At 44.5% G+C, this 20542-nt stretch overlaps 1 protein-coding gene across 5 annotated transcripts in view; it reads left to right on the top strand.

Annotated features, from left to right (window-relative positions):
• The window catches only part of DOCK4 (dedicator of cytokinesis 4), a 446778-nt gene that overhangs the window by 319730 nt on the left and 106506 nt on the right, over window positions 1–20542 (top strand). For all 5 annotated transcript variants that reach the window (XM_075600022.1, XM_075600024.1, XM_075600026.1 and 2 more), the window contains 2 exons: window positions 359–457; window positions 10181–10275. In XM_075600022.1, coding sequence (XP_075456137.1) covers window positions 359–457; window positions 10181–10275 — 194 coding nt within the window. The remainder of the gene's footprint in view (window positions 1–358; window positions 458–10180; window positions 10276–20542) is intronic.

The following is a 20542-nucleotide window of genomic DNA, read 5'->3' on the forward strand; positions in this document are numbered from 1 at the left end:
AGTTGTTTCAACACTTGGTATATAGTGTGTGTGTGTGTATATATACACACACATACACACACACACATATATATATATATATATATATATATATACATATATATACATATTGTTACCACGGGACCGCCTCCATCTTCATTGATTGCCATTGATGCACTAAAGACATTTGGAATTGATATTTGCTTTATTATTCTCTATTGTGTTGTCTTTGAGCACCGATCTTTGGGATTTTTTTAATCCACTCTTAACCATGTTTACTACGGCTGAAATGTTCTGTTCAATTATTCATTGTCAATAGTAACAGTACATTACGTTTTTATTGTATCTACCAAATCTTTTATTTATTGTTTGCTCCCAGGATGAGTTTGTTGCCTCTCTATTATCTCTATTGAGACAAATGACAGACCGGCATTATCAACAACTTCTAGAGAGCTTCAGCACAAAGGATGAACTTCGGGTAGGTCATTAACACGTAATGCATTTTTCCACAAATGCTGTGTTTTTCCCCTTGCGCAAGTTGGGTCACCTGTTGAACATGAAGAAATACAAAATGAGGTCCATGCAGTTTTTCAACAAATAATGAAAACGGCAGTGGTAGCAAACAATGTTAAAAAAATAAGGCTATTTCCTGCATTATCTTCTGAAAAAAGACAATGGGTAACACAAGTATGCAACTTATCAGATTTCATGATTTGGGCCGTTAAACTGAGGCCACAGTTACTTTAATATTATGTAGGCGTCACACTAAGTCTGTAGAAGTTTTGCCATACAAACAGCAACGTCCATACAAGCTTTCCAAATAGTGCCAGTCCATTAAATGTCTTACATTAGTTTTACTAGGTGCAAAGAATGTGGCTGTTAGTGAATAGTATGTAACCCCCCCTTAATAGGGTTACCAGGTTGCAAGTTACTAGTGGGATAGTGTGTGCGGGACCCCATCTTCTTTTGACATGGGGATGGTGATGTCAGAAAGATATAAAAGATAGGGGGAAGGGTCTAGAAGTTACATAGTTAAATAGTAGATGAGGTTGAAAAGTTCAACCCATGCTAAATTTAGACAACAGATACTTTATCCTATATCTACACATACTTATTGATCCAGAGGAAGGCAAACAAAAAACTCCAGTGACATATCATCCAATGATATCTCATAAGGGGGAAAATAAATTCCTGCCTGACTCCAAGAATTGGCAATTGTATTACTCCCTGGATCAACATCCTTCCCATGTTTACGTATTTTGTATATCCCTGTATATCTTTCCTTTCTAAAAAGATGTCCAACCTGTTTTTGGACAAATCTATTGTATCTGCCATCACAGTCTCCATGGGTAACTTTAACTGCCCTTACTGTAAAGAACCATTTCCTTTGTTGCTGGTGAAATCTCCTTTCCTCCAACCTTAAGGGAAGACACCGAGTCCTTTGTACTGCCCGGGCTGAATAGTTCTTTTGAAAGCTCCTTGTACTGTCCCCGAAATATATTTGTATTCAAGTTCCCAGAGGAGGAGAGGAGCCTCGGGCAGAGTAGATAGGAGTGTTCATAAAGTAATAGCACAGGTCAGGCCCCCCTGCTTTATTATGTTGTGGATGGGCATAGTGCCCCTATAAGTTAGGATCCCAGAAAAGGTTTAATTATGTCCAACATATCTAAAAGATAGGAAAACAGCATGCTACAGAGGGCCACAGGAAAAAGGGCTCCCAGAGGATCAGCTTTAATATGCCTCTCAGTCTCTATGGAAGTGGCAGGTCCCAAACAGGCCAAAGGTATTGTAGTCACTTGCAAAGGGCTAGTGTAACCGGGGTAATACCGATGATGATCTCAGCAACAAAAGGGGTCCGGTCCCACTCAAGTAAAGCACCTTAGTCAACGTACCTTCATTTGAGTTTTAAGAGTGGGCACTAATGGAAGTGTAACACATATCCCCACCCCCCAATCGCAGTTAGAGGGCATGTGAGGGGAATCTATATGTATGTTACCAGGTGTATGGTGCTTTTACCTGTCACATTCACAGGAGGCATGAACCTCCGCCAGTGAGAACCTGGGGTGTATCCTCTGGAGCGATCTTACATAAACAGCGCCTCCACCTGTGTAGGATTCTATGGGTAGAATGTCCCCTAACACAGGACCCACATATATAAACCACATACACCAAAGGTATATATAAAACAGGTTTACTATATATGCAACAAAACACAAACATATTACATCAACAGCAACCTTTGTGTCACTCTGTAACACTACTAGGCACAACTACCCGGTCACCTCACAGGGCTTTAACCCCCACACACCCTGTGTACTCAGGAGTCACCAATAGTCACGCACCCCCACCAAAGTGTGGAACAGCGCTGCCCTCTAATATGAAATGTATAGGTGGTGCACTTGGTGATTTGGATGATACCTGCCCGGTGCTCCTGCACCCGGGTACCGCAGAACAATGGAAGAGGACCGTCTGTGTCCAGCGCCGAAGCCTCAGCGATGGCGTCCTCCTACTGGTGGATGTTTTCCTTCTGATGACCTCACCACCCAGACAGTCTCTGTCTCTGCTCTGCAGAGAATGATTCCCTGCAACACTGACCCTTCTTGTCAGAGCACGCAACACTGCAGCTGTGTCCCTGACTAAACTTAGACTCTGCTAAGGGAAGGGTCCCTACCAAAGGGGGCTTCCCTATAGCACAAACTGAAAGGTGAGTTGGGCCTAGCTGGGGCCTAGGGGGTAACCTGGCCTAGTGTAGGAGCACTGGCTCCCTACACACACTACCTCCCCCTACCTTATCCCAGCACCAACTGACTTGCATGGTCTGTGCGCAGCAATGTATCTTTCTCCAGCAGGAGAATCTTGCAAGCCCTATTGGCTGCTGTGGCATCACCTGAGCTCCAGCCCCTGGGGCTGATGGGAGTTGTAATTCCCCATGGGCCTCTTTAGAATTGGGACCGCGTGCGTGATCTGGGGTATGTTTCTGACTGGTGCGCCTCTTCTCACTCCCTGTAATGGCCGCCGCATCGCATCTGCGTGAGCCTAACGCCAAATGCAAGATGGCCGCCATGTCGCTTCTGCGCATGAGCAAGCCTCTGCGCATGCATGGACATAACAAAGATGGTGGTGCCCTGCCTCCGACGCCACTGGGTGCCCCTGGCGACGCGCTCGCCCCCGCAGCTGCCTTCTCACATACGGAGGTAAGGGGGAAAGGATCGGGGACCCGGGAAGCCAGAGGGGACCTGGCTACAGAAGCAAAACATTGCAATGTGCGTCTCAGTGGTCCCTGTGCCTGGAGACACAAATAAAAGACTCTTGTACTACAAAAGTTCCTGACACCTGTTATTTTCTATCCGAGCCGCCTGAATCCAGCACCCTGAGTCAATGCAACCAATATTGAGTAGCCAAACACAGTACACAGATTTAATCTACCTAGAAGCCAGGCAGGGAGGGTTACAAGTATTAAAAGGAAAGAGGACTCACGAGATGGGAATTACTGCCACGGTGCACACATGGACATAGATAAAGCTGTCTATATGTTATATCAATAAGAAAGGTTGAGAGCGCTCGCATGGGCGTTTATAAAGGTGTATTTATTTATAAAAAATGTTCAACGTTTCAGTCCCTACCTAGACCTTTCTCAAGGTCTTCAGAAAGGTCCTGTTTGGGACTGAAACATCGACCATTTGTAATAATAAATATATCTTTATGTAAGCCCATGCGAGTGCTCTCAACCTTTATTATTGATTATAGGCTAAAGTTGGTAAATTCTGGGCATTATTGAAATCCCTGCTCTCTGATTGGTTAAAATTCCGAGCATTATCCAATCAGTAATGGCCCAGAATTTTTGGCAGCTTGCCAAGTTTTTCAGCCAATCAGCTTTCAGTTCACTCACATAGAGTGAAATTTGCTCTTAGACAAGGGAGGTGATTGGACAGAAGGCACCAGCAAGGCAATGACTCCTCCCCCTCCCTGTCTGCAGAGAGGTCCGCACAGGAGAGTGAGGGGAAAGGTTTGTGTGTTTGTGTGTGTGTGTTTTGTGGGTGTAAAAGGGGTCAGCAGAGTGTTTTATTAGTGTGTCTTCTGTTGGTGTGTGTTTTGTTGGTGTAGAGGGGGAGCTGCAGTATGTGTGTCCTCAGTGTGTGTTTTGTGGGTGGAGATGGGGTGCAGAGTGTTTTGTTGGTATGTGTATCTGCAGTGTGTGGGTTTCCAGGGGGCTGCAGTGGGTGTAGGGAGGGGGCTGCTAGTGTGTGTTTTGTGGATGTAGAGGTGACAGCCTGTTTTGTTGATTTGTGTTTGTCTCTGCAGTGTGTCAGCACAGTGTATAGTGGGGACTGCAGAGTGTGTTTGTGTATATAGTGGGGGGGAGGCAAGGGGGTTGCAGAGTGTGTATAGAGGGGCGCTGCAGTGAGTGTGTGTGTGTGTATAGAGGGCGCTGTGTATATGTACAATTTCCTTTTAATAAACTTGAGTAAAAGCTTAAGAATGTAGACAATCATGCTGATAAAAATCAATATGACTACAAAAATGTATCTTATGAAAAATTAAAAATAAGTCTACATTTAGCTTATAATAGTAATAATACCTTCAGTAATGCCCTGTTCTTCGGGGATTATCACTTAAATAATGACATATCTTTATGCAGTTCCACTATTTTGTCCACGTACATTATTGCCACGTTAATGCCTTTAACCTAGTCCCTTGTGTTAACAATACAGCAAGCGATGAGTTCACTTTAATTGAAAAAAATTCTCTGTCTCTCTTGTGAAGTTTCTTGGGTCAACATGGTCTTTGCATTAATGGGTCAATAAAACAATGATTTATAATTGTAGTGACTAGTGAAAGTATTCAGATGTACCAGAGATTTGATATGATTTCTAGGTTATTGTCAAGGGCATTGTGTAAATTCTTGAAACTGTTCTGGTTAGCAGACAAAAAGTGACAGAAAAGGCACTCTTCATTTCCTGAACGAACAGCAAGAATAAGACAATGCGTACTATGGTGAGCGTTCATGTATTTATAGACAATAAAAGATGTCCAAACTTACAATTTAAAAGCAGTACTTTAGACAAAGCATGATCCACCAGGAGTCCCAAACAGGTGATAGCATTCGCTACACGGACAGCATCTTCACCATGGAGGAAAAGCAATGGGGATTTCTAAATAAAGATATACATACATATAATAGGCATTGAACAAAAGGATTTATCCACGTGATACTAGTCTCTGTTCCACTCTAAACAGTGTCCGTGGACACATTATGGCAGGCCCGTCAAACTCAGAATAGGTTGGGGGCCAATTCTTAAATCCGACTGCAAGACTCTGTCTGCATCATCAGTGGGGGAAGGATAATAGAAAGTAACCTATGACCTAACTGACTCACATAGTCACTAATAACCACTTCTTTCTCCCCCACCAATTTCCCCCTCTCCACTCCTCACTCTACCTTACTCTCCTCCCTCACCTCTCTCCCCATTCCTCACCCCCACATCTTTCTCCACTCCTCACACACACCTCTCTCTCCCCACCTCTCCATCTCTCTCTCTTCCCCCTCACACTTTTCTCTCCCTCTCTGCCATTTCACACCTCTACTTCACAAGTTACAGGCCCAGGTATGGGGTGCCGGAATCTTCACAAAGTTTAAATGTCCCGCTCACGTGACGCCGGAGATTTAAACAATGCAGTGAGATACCGGCACCCCGTACTTGGGCCTGTAACTCGGGAAGCAGGGGGTCCCCGGGCTGAAATTAATGCGGTTCAACTCTGGATTCAATACTGTGTTATTAAAATAAAATAACAACAGCTTCATTACCTTAGCGACTAGCCGCTAAGGTAATGAAGGGGTTAAACCAGAGTACCTGGTTTGTTGGAGGTGGAGGGGGTGAGTGAAGGGGCTAGTTGCCCCAGGGTGGGAGATTAGGCCTACCGGGATGGTTGCGAGATGTGTTAATCCCTTCATTACCATAGCAGTTATGGGGTTAACCCCTCCCGCTACCCACCCGAGATGCCTAACCACTCACCCCAGGGCAACTACCCCTTCGCCCACCCCCTCTGCCCTCAATAAACATTAAAACACAATACAGCAATCAATACTATCCAATTCACCCATTGATTGCCAATGTACTACCCACCCCATATGCCCTAATAATCCCCCCCCCCTCACCTCCACCAACAAATTCAGTACAGTAATGGGCATAATCCCTATTATCCAGAACTAGATAATAGCGCATTTGCCTATTGAAAATAAAACATTACCCAGCTAGCATATAGTAAATTGAAGTTGTACATACCCCTGCCCCTTCCATTTTTTTAAATGATGTGACGTCATTTTAAGGGAGGGAAGCCAGCCAATCAGGTAGCATATGCTTCCCTCCATTTAAGATGACGTCTCCAGCAAAAAAAAATTGGAAGCAATCACATGGTACATCCACCAATCCAATTTGTGGATGTACTATGTGATGCCTTTCCTTTTTTGGAGTGATGTGACGTCACCAAAAAAGGAGGGAAGACAGCCATTCAGGTAGCATGCCTCCTTACCTTTTTGGTAGAAAGAATACATTTTTTTCTATCAGTCACATCGCAGATCCCATCTTGCCAGAACCTGCGAGTTGCAGCCGCGATGTGAATCGCAGAGCAACCTGAAGAGCTCAAGCATATTTGAGCTACCACTCTGTTTCTCTCAGCCAGCTCTACCGATCGAGAAGAAGCAGTTTTCGAGTGATTTTGGCAAGTTATCATAGCTTTCTGAATAGCTACACATGCAAACGTGCTCAACGTGCTCAAAACTGTCGATAAGTCACTTATCGAAGCTACCTGAATAGGCTTCTTAGTCTTTTTTTCAATGTCCTATTTGTTTTGTTTTTTACATAAACATATAACAATACACAGGATGGGACTGCACAGAAACATAATGAATGTTCAAACAAATCTACGTAAGTACCAGCACTCACTGTCTAATAGCTAAATGATGAAAACAGTTGTAATGCAGAATAAACATTTAATAATAAAACGAACCAGAAATAAATCAAATGTGTTTGCAGAAACCAGTATCACAAATGGGCATGTCACAAAGTGAGGGGTGGGGGGGGGGGGGGGGGAAAGTAAAGGGGAAAAAACATGAAACACAAGGAATATACACAAAAAACGGAGAACGGAAAGTATGCTAGGGGGGGCGACGTTTCGAGGGACTACCTCTTCATCTGGCCCATTCCCCCTGGTCCAAATTGGTCCCAGAGGTACTTCCCTAAGCCTCCCTTCCCCTATAACTGGTCAAATCAGACACCCCTGAAAATAGATAGCAAACATACAGTGTAGGCTAAATACAGCTAAACAGCTAATAGCAGGGCAGCAAGAATCTTGTGGTACTTGAACTACTGGCATTGACTTTAGTGGATTATTGCTGCCCTAGCATACTTTCCGTTTTCCTTCCCCCCCCCCCCACCCCTCACTTTGTGACATGCCCATTTGTGATACTGGTTTCTTCATTTAGCTATTAGACAGTGAGTGCTGGTACTTACATAGATTTGTTAGTACTATACAGGGGAATAAGGGTCCCCTTTTGTTCCGTGCACCCTGCAATTGCATAAATTTAACACTATCAGAGTGCTGTTTATCGTCCCCTTTTACCCTTAGATAATGAATGTTCGTTCCACCACAGTGAGAGCCAAACTAAGCTCCTCTCATTCCCACTCCCAGGAACCCCAATAGTGAACACTACCTGCCCAGTCCAGATCGTATTCACCCCTTCTCAAGTTCCTGTGCTCCCTGTCTGTGAGTGTCACAATCTCAAATCACATTATTGTTTCTCTCTGTGAAAAGCTTTTCTAAATACTGTATGCACAGATATAATTTAAACCTATCACTCCTGTGCATGTTGTCAAGGATACACGTTATAGATGTTATCTTTATACCCATTGTCTAATAGTACTCTGTGCTTTGCTATTTATTTTCCATATCCTGTAGTGTTCCAATCCAGTTATTTACAGCACAATGTTTAAAAAAAGGTCTAAATGTAACAATTTAAGAACATATTTATAAAGTGGTGCCAGAAGATATCGTGGAATCGCCCTTAATATTTACAAACGGTCCTAGCTATATTGTGTTAACAATTCTGTAGTACAAAGCATTTTTTTTTCAATGTGAAACTATGAATGGGACAGAAAATAGGTTATTCCTATTCTATTTTGTTTAGCTTATATTAATAATACATAATGTATATACCAGAATTGTCTTAGAAGAAATCAGAACACAAGTATCATTTTATACTGCAGTAGTTTCTACTAGATCATAATTTAATACTATTTAAAATACAATTTAGGGCCATTACAGAAAAAAAATCTGTAAAATGGTGAGACTAATATTGAGGATTTTTTTTGTCATTCATAATTTATTACCGAAGTAAGAGAGTTCAAGCTACATATTCATCTATAAGTAATAGTGACACCTCATGGGCCATCAAAAACCATAAAAGGATCATCATCTCCCATTAGCAAACTCATTGTAAAGCCTTGTGAATGATTATAAAAAGAGAATATATGATAAATGGAGCATATATTTTATTAAAATGTTTCATGTTTTAAATTAAACATATGCACAGTTTGTTCAGTAGATATCCATTGCACCATTGTGTACATTTTGGTTGCTTAACGGTGAAGGGAAATGTGGGAGGAAAGAGTGAGCGAAAGGGGTGGTGGGGAAAGAGAGAAAGGGGGTTATGAAAGAGTGAGAGAAGGGGCGCAGAAGAGTGAGAGAGAAGATGGGGAGTGATTTAGTGAATGGGGGGGGGGGAGGAGAGTGAGTGGGAGGGAGGGAGAAAAGAGGGGGAGAAGAGAGAGATGTCAGGAACTGGGAGTGACGGGGTGTGGGGAACTCAAAGGGCCACAAACTGGGGGAGCAGATACCTCCCCCTACTCAACAACCCCTGCACCCGATGGAGACTCTAGTCTTGGGCCCCGGGAAACCTATTGGAGCCATTAGTATTAAAAATACTGTAGATGGAAACGTATGCAGCGTTTCATGGTTACTGGTATGATGTGATTGATTTTGCTAGGATCATTTTAACTGACATATTTCAGCATAGTAATGCTGGATACTTTATGAACTAGAGGTAAAAAATGTGGCCTTAGAGAATTTTGTTTTGGAAATAATTTAAATCTAATGATTTTAATATATGATCTGGAGCAGTCTTTGCTGTATTTTAAATATGTATATTTACAGTTTTATTATTGATTAGCAGATGTGCCTAAAGCTCAGTCTTACTTCTGTATAGCACAGGTGCTGCTAAAAGTTCATCACTGGTGGTTGGAAGCTTGTATTTGTAGTGTTCTGAAATGTCTGCTCTAATATTATATCAAATTACCACTTTTACAGAGAGACAGGGGTATAGGCGATCACATTTTACAGACAGTTTTCTTAGTTCACGTTTTGGGAAAGAAGCAGTTCATTTGAGGAAATTACCAGCTGTCTCTCAGAACAAACTTTATGTGGACCAATGCATACTCAGAAACTGTGTTGCAAAAACAATACAGTCATAGCACCAATACTCCCATTATTAAAACTGCCACACATTTTGCAATTCCATCTTATAACTTTACTTTTATTACTTCCCTTTTCATATTTTTATTATATGTTACTTGTATAAAAATAAACTAATAATAAACTAATTATCCATTCATGGGTTAATTTATCATGTCTCGGTGAGCAGGAGTTCCATTGCATCTCTTAGATTTTGAACTGGAGACATTCCATAGAACAGCCGTATTCATCACAAAACATGTGCATTTTCAAAGTTGCATGTCCGTTCTAACCTTAATTCTAGGACACCAACAGTGATATTTTGGTGCAGATATTGACATCTTTGCAGTCACCAGTGGTTGATCTACTGACCATTATTATGCCTCTTACTGGTAATTATCACTGGAGAGACAGATCCTTCGAACCCATGAGTTTCACATTTTTCTTTGGTTTATAGTTTAGTAACATATCTTAGAGATACCCATGTAATTGAGTTGATATGATGTACACTAGATAACAGATGTTTGTGCCATGGTGTTTTTTTTGGGGTTGATTTACTGATTGTCATATCATCCTAGGTTGATAGGGGGAAAAAACTTTTACCTCCTCCCGTTTCGCACTTCTGTTTAAAATTATTTGCATTTCTGTTAGTTATGATAAAGATTGTTTGCCTCTTTCTTTTTTTCTCTCTTAGGATTTTTTGCTGCAGATATTTACAGTCTTTCGAATTCTTATAAGACCTGAGATGTTTCCCAAAGATTGGACTGTGATGCGCCTGGTAGCTAACAAGTAAGATATTAAGTATCTCGTATTTTCAAAATCTTTATACATTCATAATTTCAAACAATTGTTTTATATACAGTCAAGTACAATGTCTGGATTGGTGAACTGATGAAAGCAGAAAAGAATACTTTTGATAGATAAACTTTTTCATAGAGTCTCAATCAGTCATTATAATTCCGATTCCTGAATGCAAAGTCAAATATTTTGCATATCCTCAGTTTGACATCTACTGCTGAGGCGGGAGCTTGACTCCTCCATCTATATACATTACTCCCCACATGTGACCGTAGGTCAGACAAAGGGATGCAGACTACAGTAATGTTTCTAACACAAGGGTATTTATAATGTAATTATCGCTAGGCACCAATATAACAATATGATCCTCTAACGTGAGGATCATTCAGTACATACACAATGTAATTAGATATAACCACTTCACTCAAGATGCTGCACAGGTATGTCTGTTAAAGTCCTTGTACGAGTGTCACGATCATTTACAGGGTTATAAGATACACATTATTACTGGGATGAATTGAATACGACTGTGATATGATAAAGAGATTTTATTCCTTCAAATAAGGTGGACACACAATGTTGGACAAATAACAAACGGAATATTTACACTTACTTAGGAAGGGGACCATGAAGTAGCCAGGATTCAGGCTAGCAATTCATTCAGCAATACAGGATACAAACGAAGACAACTGGGTAGAGGGCTTACAGTCACTTAAATAGATTTTAGCCTCTACTCCTTAACATTGGGACCCAGGTATTGGAGAACAATTATCTGGACCCAATTAACTTTTGCCAGCTCACGTGGGAAGCAGCTGGTACATGCCCCCTGGTAGGTGGGACATGCGCACACACTGTCAGTCAGAGTCCCATTTAGTGCACCCCACTCTTAAGCCTGGTGCCTATGAGTCTACCATCTGTATTTCTTCACAGAGGAAAGGCTGGCTGGAGGTGTGATTTGTGGCACTTAAACATACACAACCAGATCCTGCTATCTCTCCCCCCTGCACGCTCAATCTGGGGGGTGAAGCCTTGATCTGGACAAAGCACGCAGACTCATCGGCGCCTGATGGCTCATTACAATTCCAAATGGCCAGGAACTTTCGTGGGCTAATTGGGTAGCCCTGACTATACAGAAATATATCACAATTTATATATATCAAAAATACTCAGTTCGGTTAATCTGAGAGGGCTGAGACCTGCCATGCAATCCTGACTCAGGGGTCTCTGCCCCGTGGACAAATTTCAGCCCTCCAGGTATTGTGATATTAGAGATAAGGTTTTTAGGTCCGAAACCTCATTTCAAAAACGGCAGTAATTGCAACAGCCCTGTAAACTCTGCATAGGAATACACGGCATTCTGTATGTTGCTGCAAATGGTGGCCAAAAAGGCGGGAAGGGGAACAAAGGGCCATAAACATTCAATCACAATTAACCCCTTCCCTCCCGGCCTGATCCCAGTGTAGATGTTTAGTGCAATCACATCACAGGACGGGAACACACAAAACAAAGGGGAATACATTTTGTGCTGAAGCAGGGGACTGCAGAAATACATGTATACGATTCCATTAACCCCTTGCATCCTGCACGATTGTAGGGGCGGCCAACTGGGGGTTGACCCCTTTATTACATGCCTGGCAAGCCTATCATGACAACCAGGTCTCCCAATCCTGTGTGATACCGGTATCTCGTTGGAGTTCATGTATTAAAATGTAAGTTGCAGGCCTGTGCGTCACAAAGATATATGGTGTAGTACATCTTTGCTCTGATTCCGTGTGGGATCCCGTCCATCGGCCATCTGTCTCCTGCTTGCTTCTCAGCAGCTGATCGGCTCTCCTACTCCCACGTGGGAGACGTGCAGGTACACGTAAGGTCCCCCATGACAGATCTGTGCAGATCTGTCATGGCTGCCCCCAGCACTTAAGGCTTAAGGCACTCCCCCTGATAGTCCCTCCTCGTTCACCAGCCTCCTTACTGGCTTAGCATAGTCTTATGTTCATGGAGAGGAACTTGCTGGGGGCTGTGTTCTGTTGTTGGTGGGCAGACACAGGGGTTACACATAAACAGAATATTTACAGTATTTGTAGATTTTGCATTGATAAACTCTTCAACCCCACATCTCTCTATCAGAAACACACGCAACACCAAAACATACAAAGCGCACACAAACACACACAATTACAAATAGTGACTGACACACAGATGTACAAGGCATTTGCTCCAAGTTCTGCACCATGTGCGTCAGTCTGGGATTTGGGGAGTGTCAATAACAGGAGTTAGGGAGGAGTTCCATGATGCACAATTTAATGGGATGTATCAACATCTGCATCTCTGCGTGTCACTTTTTAATTTTGTATTTAAACTGCTAGGTCCAAGGTATCCTAAACTTTTCTGGCTTTCAATTTGTATCAAATGTTGAAAAAATGTTCTTACATTTGACACAAATACAAACTGATAAAGGAGCAATGCATCAAAACATATTTCTATTCCCACTTTCTGTACGTTGATGTATCTGCCCCTGAATGTTTTTTGTAAGCTACCAGAAACACATAGTTGATGCTGGCCTGTGGTTTCTCTTGTGCAATACATGTATTTTTGTGTGTTGTCATAGCAACAGTTGGAGTGTTGTTCAGTGCTGCATATTTTTTAGATGTTGTTATACTTTTCGTTGTATTAAACAGTCGATAAAAGAAATAAATCATTAATATTTGTAAACACTACAACATGTTCCCAGCACTCAGTTACAACTAGTAGATAGCGGAATAAGCCAAAAAATTATTTCATGCGTAAAGTAGAACTACAAACGATAATAAACCCAGAGGGATAATGAAAAAAATTATAACCCAACACGTGGAGTGGAAGACAAGGGAGGGGAGGGAGAAACAGGGAAAGGGTGGGGGAGGGAAAGACAAAGGAAAAGGGATAACACTGGGGAAAAAACAAAGGGGAGACAAAAAAAGGGGGGGGTGGGTGGGTGATGCAGGGGAAGGGGACAACGTATCAGGGATCCTTTTTCCTTTGTCTTTCCCTCCCCTCCCTTGTCTTCCACTCCACGTGTTGAGTCATGATTGTTTCATTATCCCATACACCCCTAGGGTTTATTATCGTTTGTTGTTCTACTATACTCATTAAATAATTTTTTGGCTTATTGCGTTACTAGTGACTAGTCGTTACTGAGTGCTGGGAACATATTATAGTGTTTACTCATTGTGTGAAGAAAATAGGGTTCCTCCTTGTTCCCTTGTGCACCATTTAGTCATTCGATGTATCTCGTTTGTGTGCTGTCTATCCTTTGTTTTTATTAATATTTGTAAGTGTAATATACAAATATAAAAAAAAGGATCAATTAATTGCACCAGTTAGAATGTGCAGTTTGTATTTATTTATTTATTTATAAAATATTTTACCAGGAAGTGATACTCTGAGAGTTACCTCTCGCTTTCAAGTATGTCCTGGCCACAGAGTTAAGACAAATAATACATGGTTACAAATACAGTTACATAAGTGAACAGGGTATACATTATATACAAGACATAGCATGCACAGTTAGAGATAATATATATTATAGACGTATGTAGCAGTTACAGACAAGGTTAGAAAGTGAGACAGCTTTGGTTTTGAAGGAACTTAGACTGGTGGCGACAGTGAGAGTCTCCGGTAGATTGTTCCAGTTGTGGGGCGCACGGTAAGAGAAGGAGGAGCGGCCGGATACTTTGTTGAACCTCGGGACCATGAACATCCTTTTGGAGTCAGATCTCAGATTATAAGTGCTGCATGTGGTAGGGGTGAGGAGCTTGTGCAGATAGATGGGTAGCTATATATATTATTCTTTTCTTTGCATTTGTAATCTTAATGACGGCCTCATAATTACTTTACAAGCAAAGCAGATTTACTTGTAGACTCCAAGACTCAAAAACAGAATGTATGTGCAGGGCTCGACAAATTATGCAAAACGCTACTCGCCAGACAAAAAATAGGGACTCAACCAAATTTTCTTTTTACAGCACGTACTATTGTGAAAATGTGACTGAGCGTGCGCTGCCTCTCTCACCCCCATCCTTCTCCTCTTCCTCTCTCATCCCCTCCTCTTCTTTTCACCCCCTCTTCTTTTCACCCTTCTCCTCTCCCCCCTCCTCCTCTCCCCCCTCCTCCTTCTCTTCCTCTCACTTACCTGGCTTCGGTGGAGCAGGGCAGAAGAGGAGGAAGATGGTTGACGGTGGCGGAAGAAGAGGAGGACTTAAGACCATGGGAGCAGAGTGGGGCTGCACAGGAGGAAGGTAGCTGACAGTGGGAGTAGAAGACTGAGGTCCATGTCAGTGGAGCAGTGGAGCAGGGCAGCACAGAAGGATGACAGCACCTGGTGGGAGTAGAGTACTGAGACCATGTGAACGGAGCCGGGCGGCACAGAAGAACGACTGTAGACGAGCTGCACTGTACCAGCGGCAAGCACCGGAAGTCTGTAAAGCTGCTCTCCTGTGCCGCCCTGCTCCGCTCACATGGTCTCTGTGTTCTTCTCCCACTCTGTGCTGTCTTCCTCCTCTGCTACCCTGCTGACATGGTACTTGATCCTTTTCTCCCACTTGCCACGACTGAGCGTATTTGTAGAGCCATGTGTGTGTGTGTGTGTGTGTGTGTGTGTATATACACACACACACACACGCACGGCTCTACAAATACGCTCAGTCGTGGCAAGTTGATATTAGCAGCTGGCGAGTAGGGTGGGCGGTGGGTGGAGAAGAGGACAACTGAAGACCACAGGAGTGGAGCAGGGTGGCATAGGAGGGAGACAGCTGGCGGCGGGAGAAAATATATGACCCAATATATACACACACACACACACGGCTCTACAAATACGCTATATATATACACATATACACATAGCGGTTCGACAAATCACCCAAAAATCTACTCGCCGAACAAAAAATCTACTCGCCACCTAGTCCCGCCCCCCAGACCCGCTTTTAAAAAAAAAAAAATGAATAAATTCCTAGTAAGAACAACATTTGTTGTCGACAGTTTATTTATTGTATTACATTATACTACAATTAGTAATTGTTACTTGTGTGTGTGTGTGTGTGTGTGTGTGTGTGTGTGTAAATGTCAGATTTAGAAAAAAAAACAGGATGTGAATGACTAGTTTCCTGAACCCCATAACTAGTGCCTGGATGCCCCCACGTCACAATATCTAAAGCAGCAATCCCACCGGGGATCTTACCTGATCCGCAGCCCCTCAATGTCCAGGTACCCTCATTCCCGCAATGTTATACATTGGAGGGGAGGTGTTCCTTACCTGTCTTCTGGTTTAGGGGGGATTCCGATGTCTTCCGTGTGAAGCTCGAGAGTTAGATCTGGAAGAAAGCAGTATAGGTTATTTCGGTGTAGGTATATGGCAGTTAAGAGAGAGATTGAGAGACAAAGACAGAGGGAGAGCGACAAAGAGAGGGAGAGGGCGACAGAGAGAGGGAGAGGGCGACAGGGAAAGGGTGACACAGGGAGAGGGTGAGGGTGATAGGGAAAGGGTGAGGGCGACAGGGAAACGGTGAGGACGACAGGGAAAGGGTGACACAGGGAGAGGGTGAGGGCGACAGGGATAGGTGAGGGTGACAGGGAGAGGGTGAGGGCGACAGGGAGAGGGTGACAGGGAGAGGGTGAGGGCGACAGGGAGAGGGAGAGGGTGACACAGGGAGAGGGTGACACAGGGAGAGGGTGACACAGGGAGAGGGTGAGGTTGACACAGGGAGAGGGTGACAGGGAGAGGGAGAGAGGGTGACACACAGACACACACACTCACAGACACACACACTCACAGACACACACTCACAGACACACACACTACAGACACACACACTCAGACACACACACTCACAGACAGACAAACACACACTCACAGACAGACACACACACACTCACAGACACACACACACTCACAGACACACACACTCACAGACACACCCACAGACACACCCACAGACACACAGGAGGGCACGGCAGGGTGGCCTCTGCAAGGCAGGGGGGGCCACCCCCCTCCAGAGGCGGACACCGCAGCACCCCTCCTCCCCCGAAGCGGACGCCACAGCAGCACCCCCCCCAAAGCGGAAGCGGGCGCCGCACCGCCCCATCCCCCCGAAGCGGACATTGCACCCCCTCCAGAGGCGGACACCGCCGCTGCCGCAGCAGCCTACCTCCCGCCCCGGGCACCAAGCGGGGACCCCCCCAGCCTACCTCCCGCCCCAGGCAGCAAGCGGGGACCCCCCCAGCCTACCTCCCGCCCCGGGCAGCAAGCGGGGATCGGGGGCAGGAGGGAAGGAGATCAGGAGCAGGAGGGGGAGGAGATCAGGAGCAGGAGGGGGAGGAAATCAGGGGAAGGGGCTAACTTAGACACAGAGAAAGGGAGACAGAGAAAGGGAGACACAGAGAAAGGGAGACACAGAGAAAGGGAGACACAGAGAAAGGGAGACACAGAGAAAGGGAGACACAGAGAAAGGGAGACACAGAGAAAGAGAGAGAGAGAATGAGAGAGATGCAGAGAAAGAGAGAGAATGAGAGAGACAGAGAGAGAGAGAGAACACACACAGAGTGAGAATGAGAGACAAAGACAGAGAGAGCGACAGAGAGAGGGAGAGGGCGACAGAGAGAGGGAGAGGGCGACAGGGAAAGGGTGACACAGGGAGAGGGTGAGGGCGACAGGGAAAGGGTGAGGGCGACAGGGAAACAGTGAGGACGACAGGGAAAGGGTGACACAGGGAGAGGGTGAGGGCGACAGGGAATGGGTGAGGGCAACAGGGATGGGTGAGGGTGACAGGGAGAGGGTGAGGGCGACAGGGAGTGGGTGAGGGTGACAGGGAGAGCGTGAGGGCGACAGGGAAAGGGTGAGGGCGACAGGGAAAGGGTGAGGGCGACAGGGAAAGGGTGAGGGCGACAGGGAAAGGGTGTGGGCGACAGGGAGAGGGAGAGGGCGACACAGGGAGAGGGCGACACAGGGAGAGGGCGACACAGGGAGAGGGTGACACAGGGAGAGGGTGAGAGGGTGACACACAGACACACACACTCACATACACACACACTCACAGACACACACACTCACAGACACACACACTACAGACACACACACACTACAGACACACACACTCACAGACACACACCCACCCACAGACACACACACCCACAGACACCCACACCCACAGACACACCCACAGACACACAGGAGGGCACGGCAGGGGGGCCTCTGCAAGGCATGGGGGGGCCGCCTCCTCTCCAGAGGCGGACACCGCAGCACCCCTCCTCCCCCGAAGCGGACGCCACAGCAGCACCCCCCCCAAAGTGGAAGTGGGCGCTGCACCGCCCCGCCCCCCCGAAGCGGACATTGCACCCCCTCCAGAGGCGGACACCGCTGCTGCCGCAGCAGCCTACCTCCTGCCCCGGGCAACAAGCGGGGACCCCCCCAGCCTACCTCCCGCCCCAGGCAGCAAGCGGGGACCCCCCCAGCCTACCTCCCGCCCCAGGCAGCAAGCGGGGATCGGGGGCAGGGGGGAAGGAGATCAGGGGCAGGAGGGGGAGGAGATCGGGGGAAGGGGCTAACCCATAGCTCCCAGCTGGCCCTCTTCCCCGCGTCAACCCAATCAGGGAGGGGGATTATTTATTTATTTAAAAATAAAATAAAAAATTTGGTGTGAGCAGGGGAATTCATAGAGCCGCAGTACGGCTCGCCAGCGGCCCAAATCCACTCGCCACGGGCGTGTGGTTATGCGTATTTGTCAAACACTATATATATATATATATATATATATATATATATATATATATATATATATATTTCTTTATCACTTTGTACCTTACACAATAGCTATGTAGGTAACAAGTAATTTGTTAATATTCTGCATGACATTTTCCTTATGTTTGTCTAGAGAAAAAATAAAGGTACTTGGGAAGTACATTTTGTATTTAGGCATGTTTTAAAGATTGCATGTTCCTTGCATTAAATATTTGACTTTCTTGTTTTCATTCTGCATTTGTCCACTTTCATTAGCCTAGCTAAAGCTTCGCTGTAGCAGATGTGCCTATTAAAAATAACAGAAGAGCTTGCTTTTACAATGGGAAAATGTTTCATGCTATTCTACGTCTTTTAGGACTAATTTACAATGAATCACAGTTTCCTTTTCTTAACTTCTATAGAGTAGCTACTGTATTGTTCTAAATATAGCTTAGAATATTTAGCATATAAGAAACAGTTTAATATTGAAAAGCATGGCACAGAATAGAACAAAGTTAACAGTTTTGTAAAACAGACTTACTTGGCAGCATCACTCTAATTTCTACATAAATACAGAATGTGTTTTCTTATTGAATTCTGACCTCTTCTACTATCTGGTCAATAGAACAAAATCACAATATGGTTCCCCAGAAATTCGGCTTTTTCTGTTTTATACTTGTTATTCTATTAAAGTATACGCTTATTCATAGGCTCACAAAGCTCTGTTGTATCATGGCAAATAACGTGATATTACCTAAAACATGAATGGATGGTATTTTCCCTGAGTCAATGCCTTATTCACTAATCGTATGCAAACATTAACACCTAAAAAAAAAAAAAAAAACACATAGGAGTCAACCAGAATTTGCAGAAGACAGGGTTTTGTGGAGCAGTGGGGGACTGCTGTGCCCGCTTTCAATTCTCCCCCCACCCCTCCTTCTGTCCGCGGCTTTCTGTGTGTCGCCAGTTGCGGATTTTAAAATCTGCTGCCCTTAGGCACTTGGCTGTGGCGCGCACCTCCTTGCTGCCCTTATCCTCCTGAACTGCAGCGGCAAAAGACTCCGTGGACGTCACCAATATGATGTCGCATGGCGTCGTGTTGCCATGGTAACACAATGTCATTTGACGTTGCGACGTCGCGTTGCCACGACCAGTCGCATTGGTGACGTCCGCACCATCCTTTGACACTGCGGTTCAGAAGGAGCAGGAGGGTGGCTGGAAAGGAGGCGCGCAACACAGTTAAGTGACTTCCCATCAGGCCCGAGAATGCGGCAAAAGGACATTTTTGCCACCCCAAAATGTTGCCATCCTAGGCCCGGGCCTAATGGGAAATCCGCCACTGCCTGTGACACCCTGACACTTGCGTTTACTCACACACATGCATGACACTGACACACATGTAATCCTCCCCTCCCACCCACAGGCTTGGTCCCATTGGCTGCACAGGCAGAATTGAGAGCGATGGGGTGTGCAGAGTCCGGGAGCGCTCCACTGGGGCTCCCTCCTCTCCACCCTGTGTGCCTTGCTTACCTTTGCCGATCCCCCTCACTCCTTCCTCCACACGCTAAAGTAAGCGGTCGGTGCTGAAAGACCTGTCAGTCACCACCACGACTGGAACCAGTGCGCCATATGTATTATTTTAGGCGCCCTGTATTTTTTCAGTTTCTGGATTAACATCGCATTATGCTGCTTTATTTTCAAATAATGTGACATTATTTATATCTTGACAGCACTCCCACCTAGACTCTGAAATAGGGTTTATGGAAATATACTAATTTATATATATTTATATATATATTCAAATGATTTATATTGGTATATTTGCAAGGTATCTCAGCTCATGGAGCCGAGGTGAATCTATTTGTACCGTAGGTGTATAAATCAATGGGCACCCGCCTATATTGGTCTCTGTCTACTCCACAGTCCTCTTCTCTCCTCTCCAGCAAAAGCCATAATTTTCGGTCTAGATGGGAGTAACGCAAGGACTAAGTAGGACTTAAAAACGTAGCGTTCTTTCCTGGTGTTAATCTAACAGATTTGACTGAATATGGGATGAATATACTTTAGACTATTATGAGCTTGTTTGCATGTCATTTAGAATAACGTCCATTTCTATGTACCACCATGCTTTTTTATGGGAATAAATCCTAGTTAATGTCTCGTTATTTGCTACATTGACTAGGGGTTAACTTAGGTTGAATATTAAATAGGCTAATAGAGCTTCATAAATTGAGCCATTTTTGTCTCTTTGTAGTTTACATTCCTCTAAATTCACAATGCCTCTCTCAAAATTCACTTGCCTCTCTCAAACGCTTTTCTCTTCTCTTGCTTCTTTTTTGTCTGATATGCTGTGCAGAAATTGCAAAATAAATCCAAGGATGACTGTCTAAATAAGTTTGGGAACGACAGGCAACCTGGGTACCTTGTGCAGGCTGATTTGTATAATTATTATTTTATTGTGCTCAACCACACAATTTAATTAACACAAGGCTAACAATTCAGCCCTCTTGA

This window comes from Ascaphus truei, chromosome 5, assembly GCF_040206685.1.
Source record: "Ascaphus truei isolate aAscTru1 chromosome 5, aAscTru1.hap1, whole genome shotgun sequence".
NCBI classification, from domain to species: Eukaryota; Metazoa; Chordata; class Amphibia; order Anura; family Ascaphidae; genus Ascaphus; species Ascaphus truei.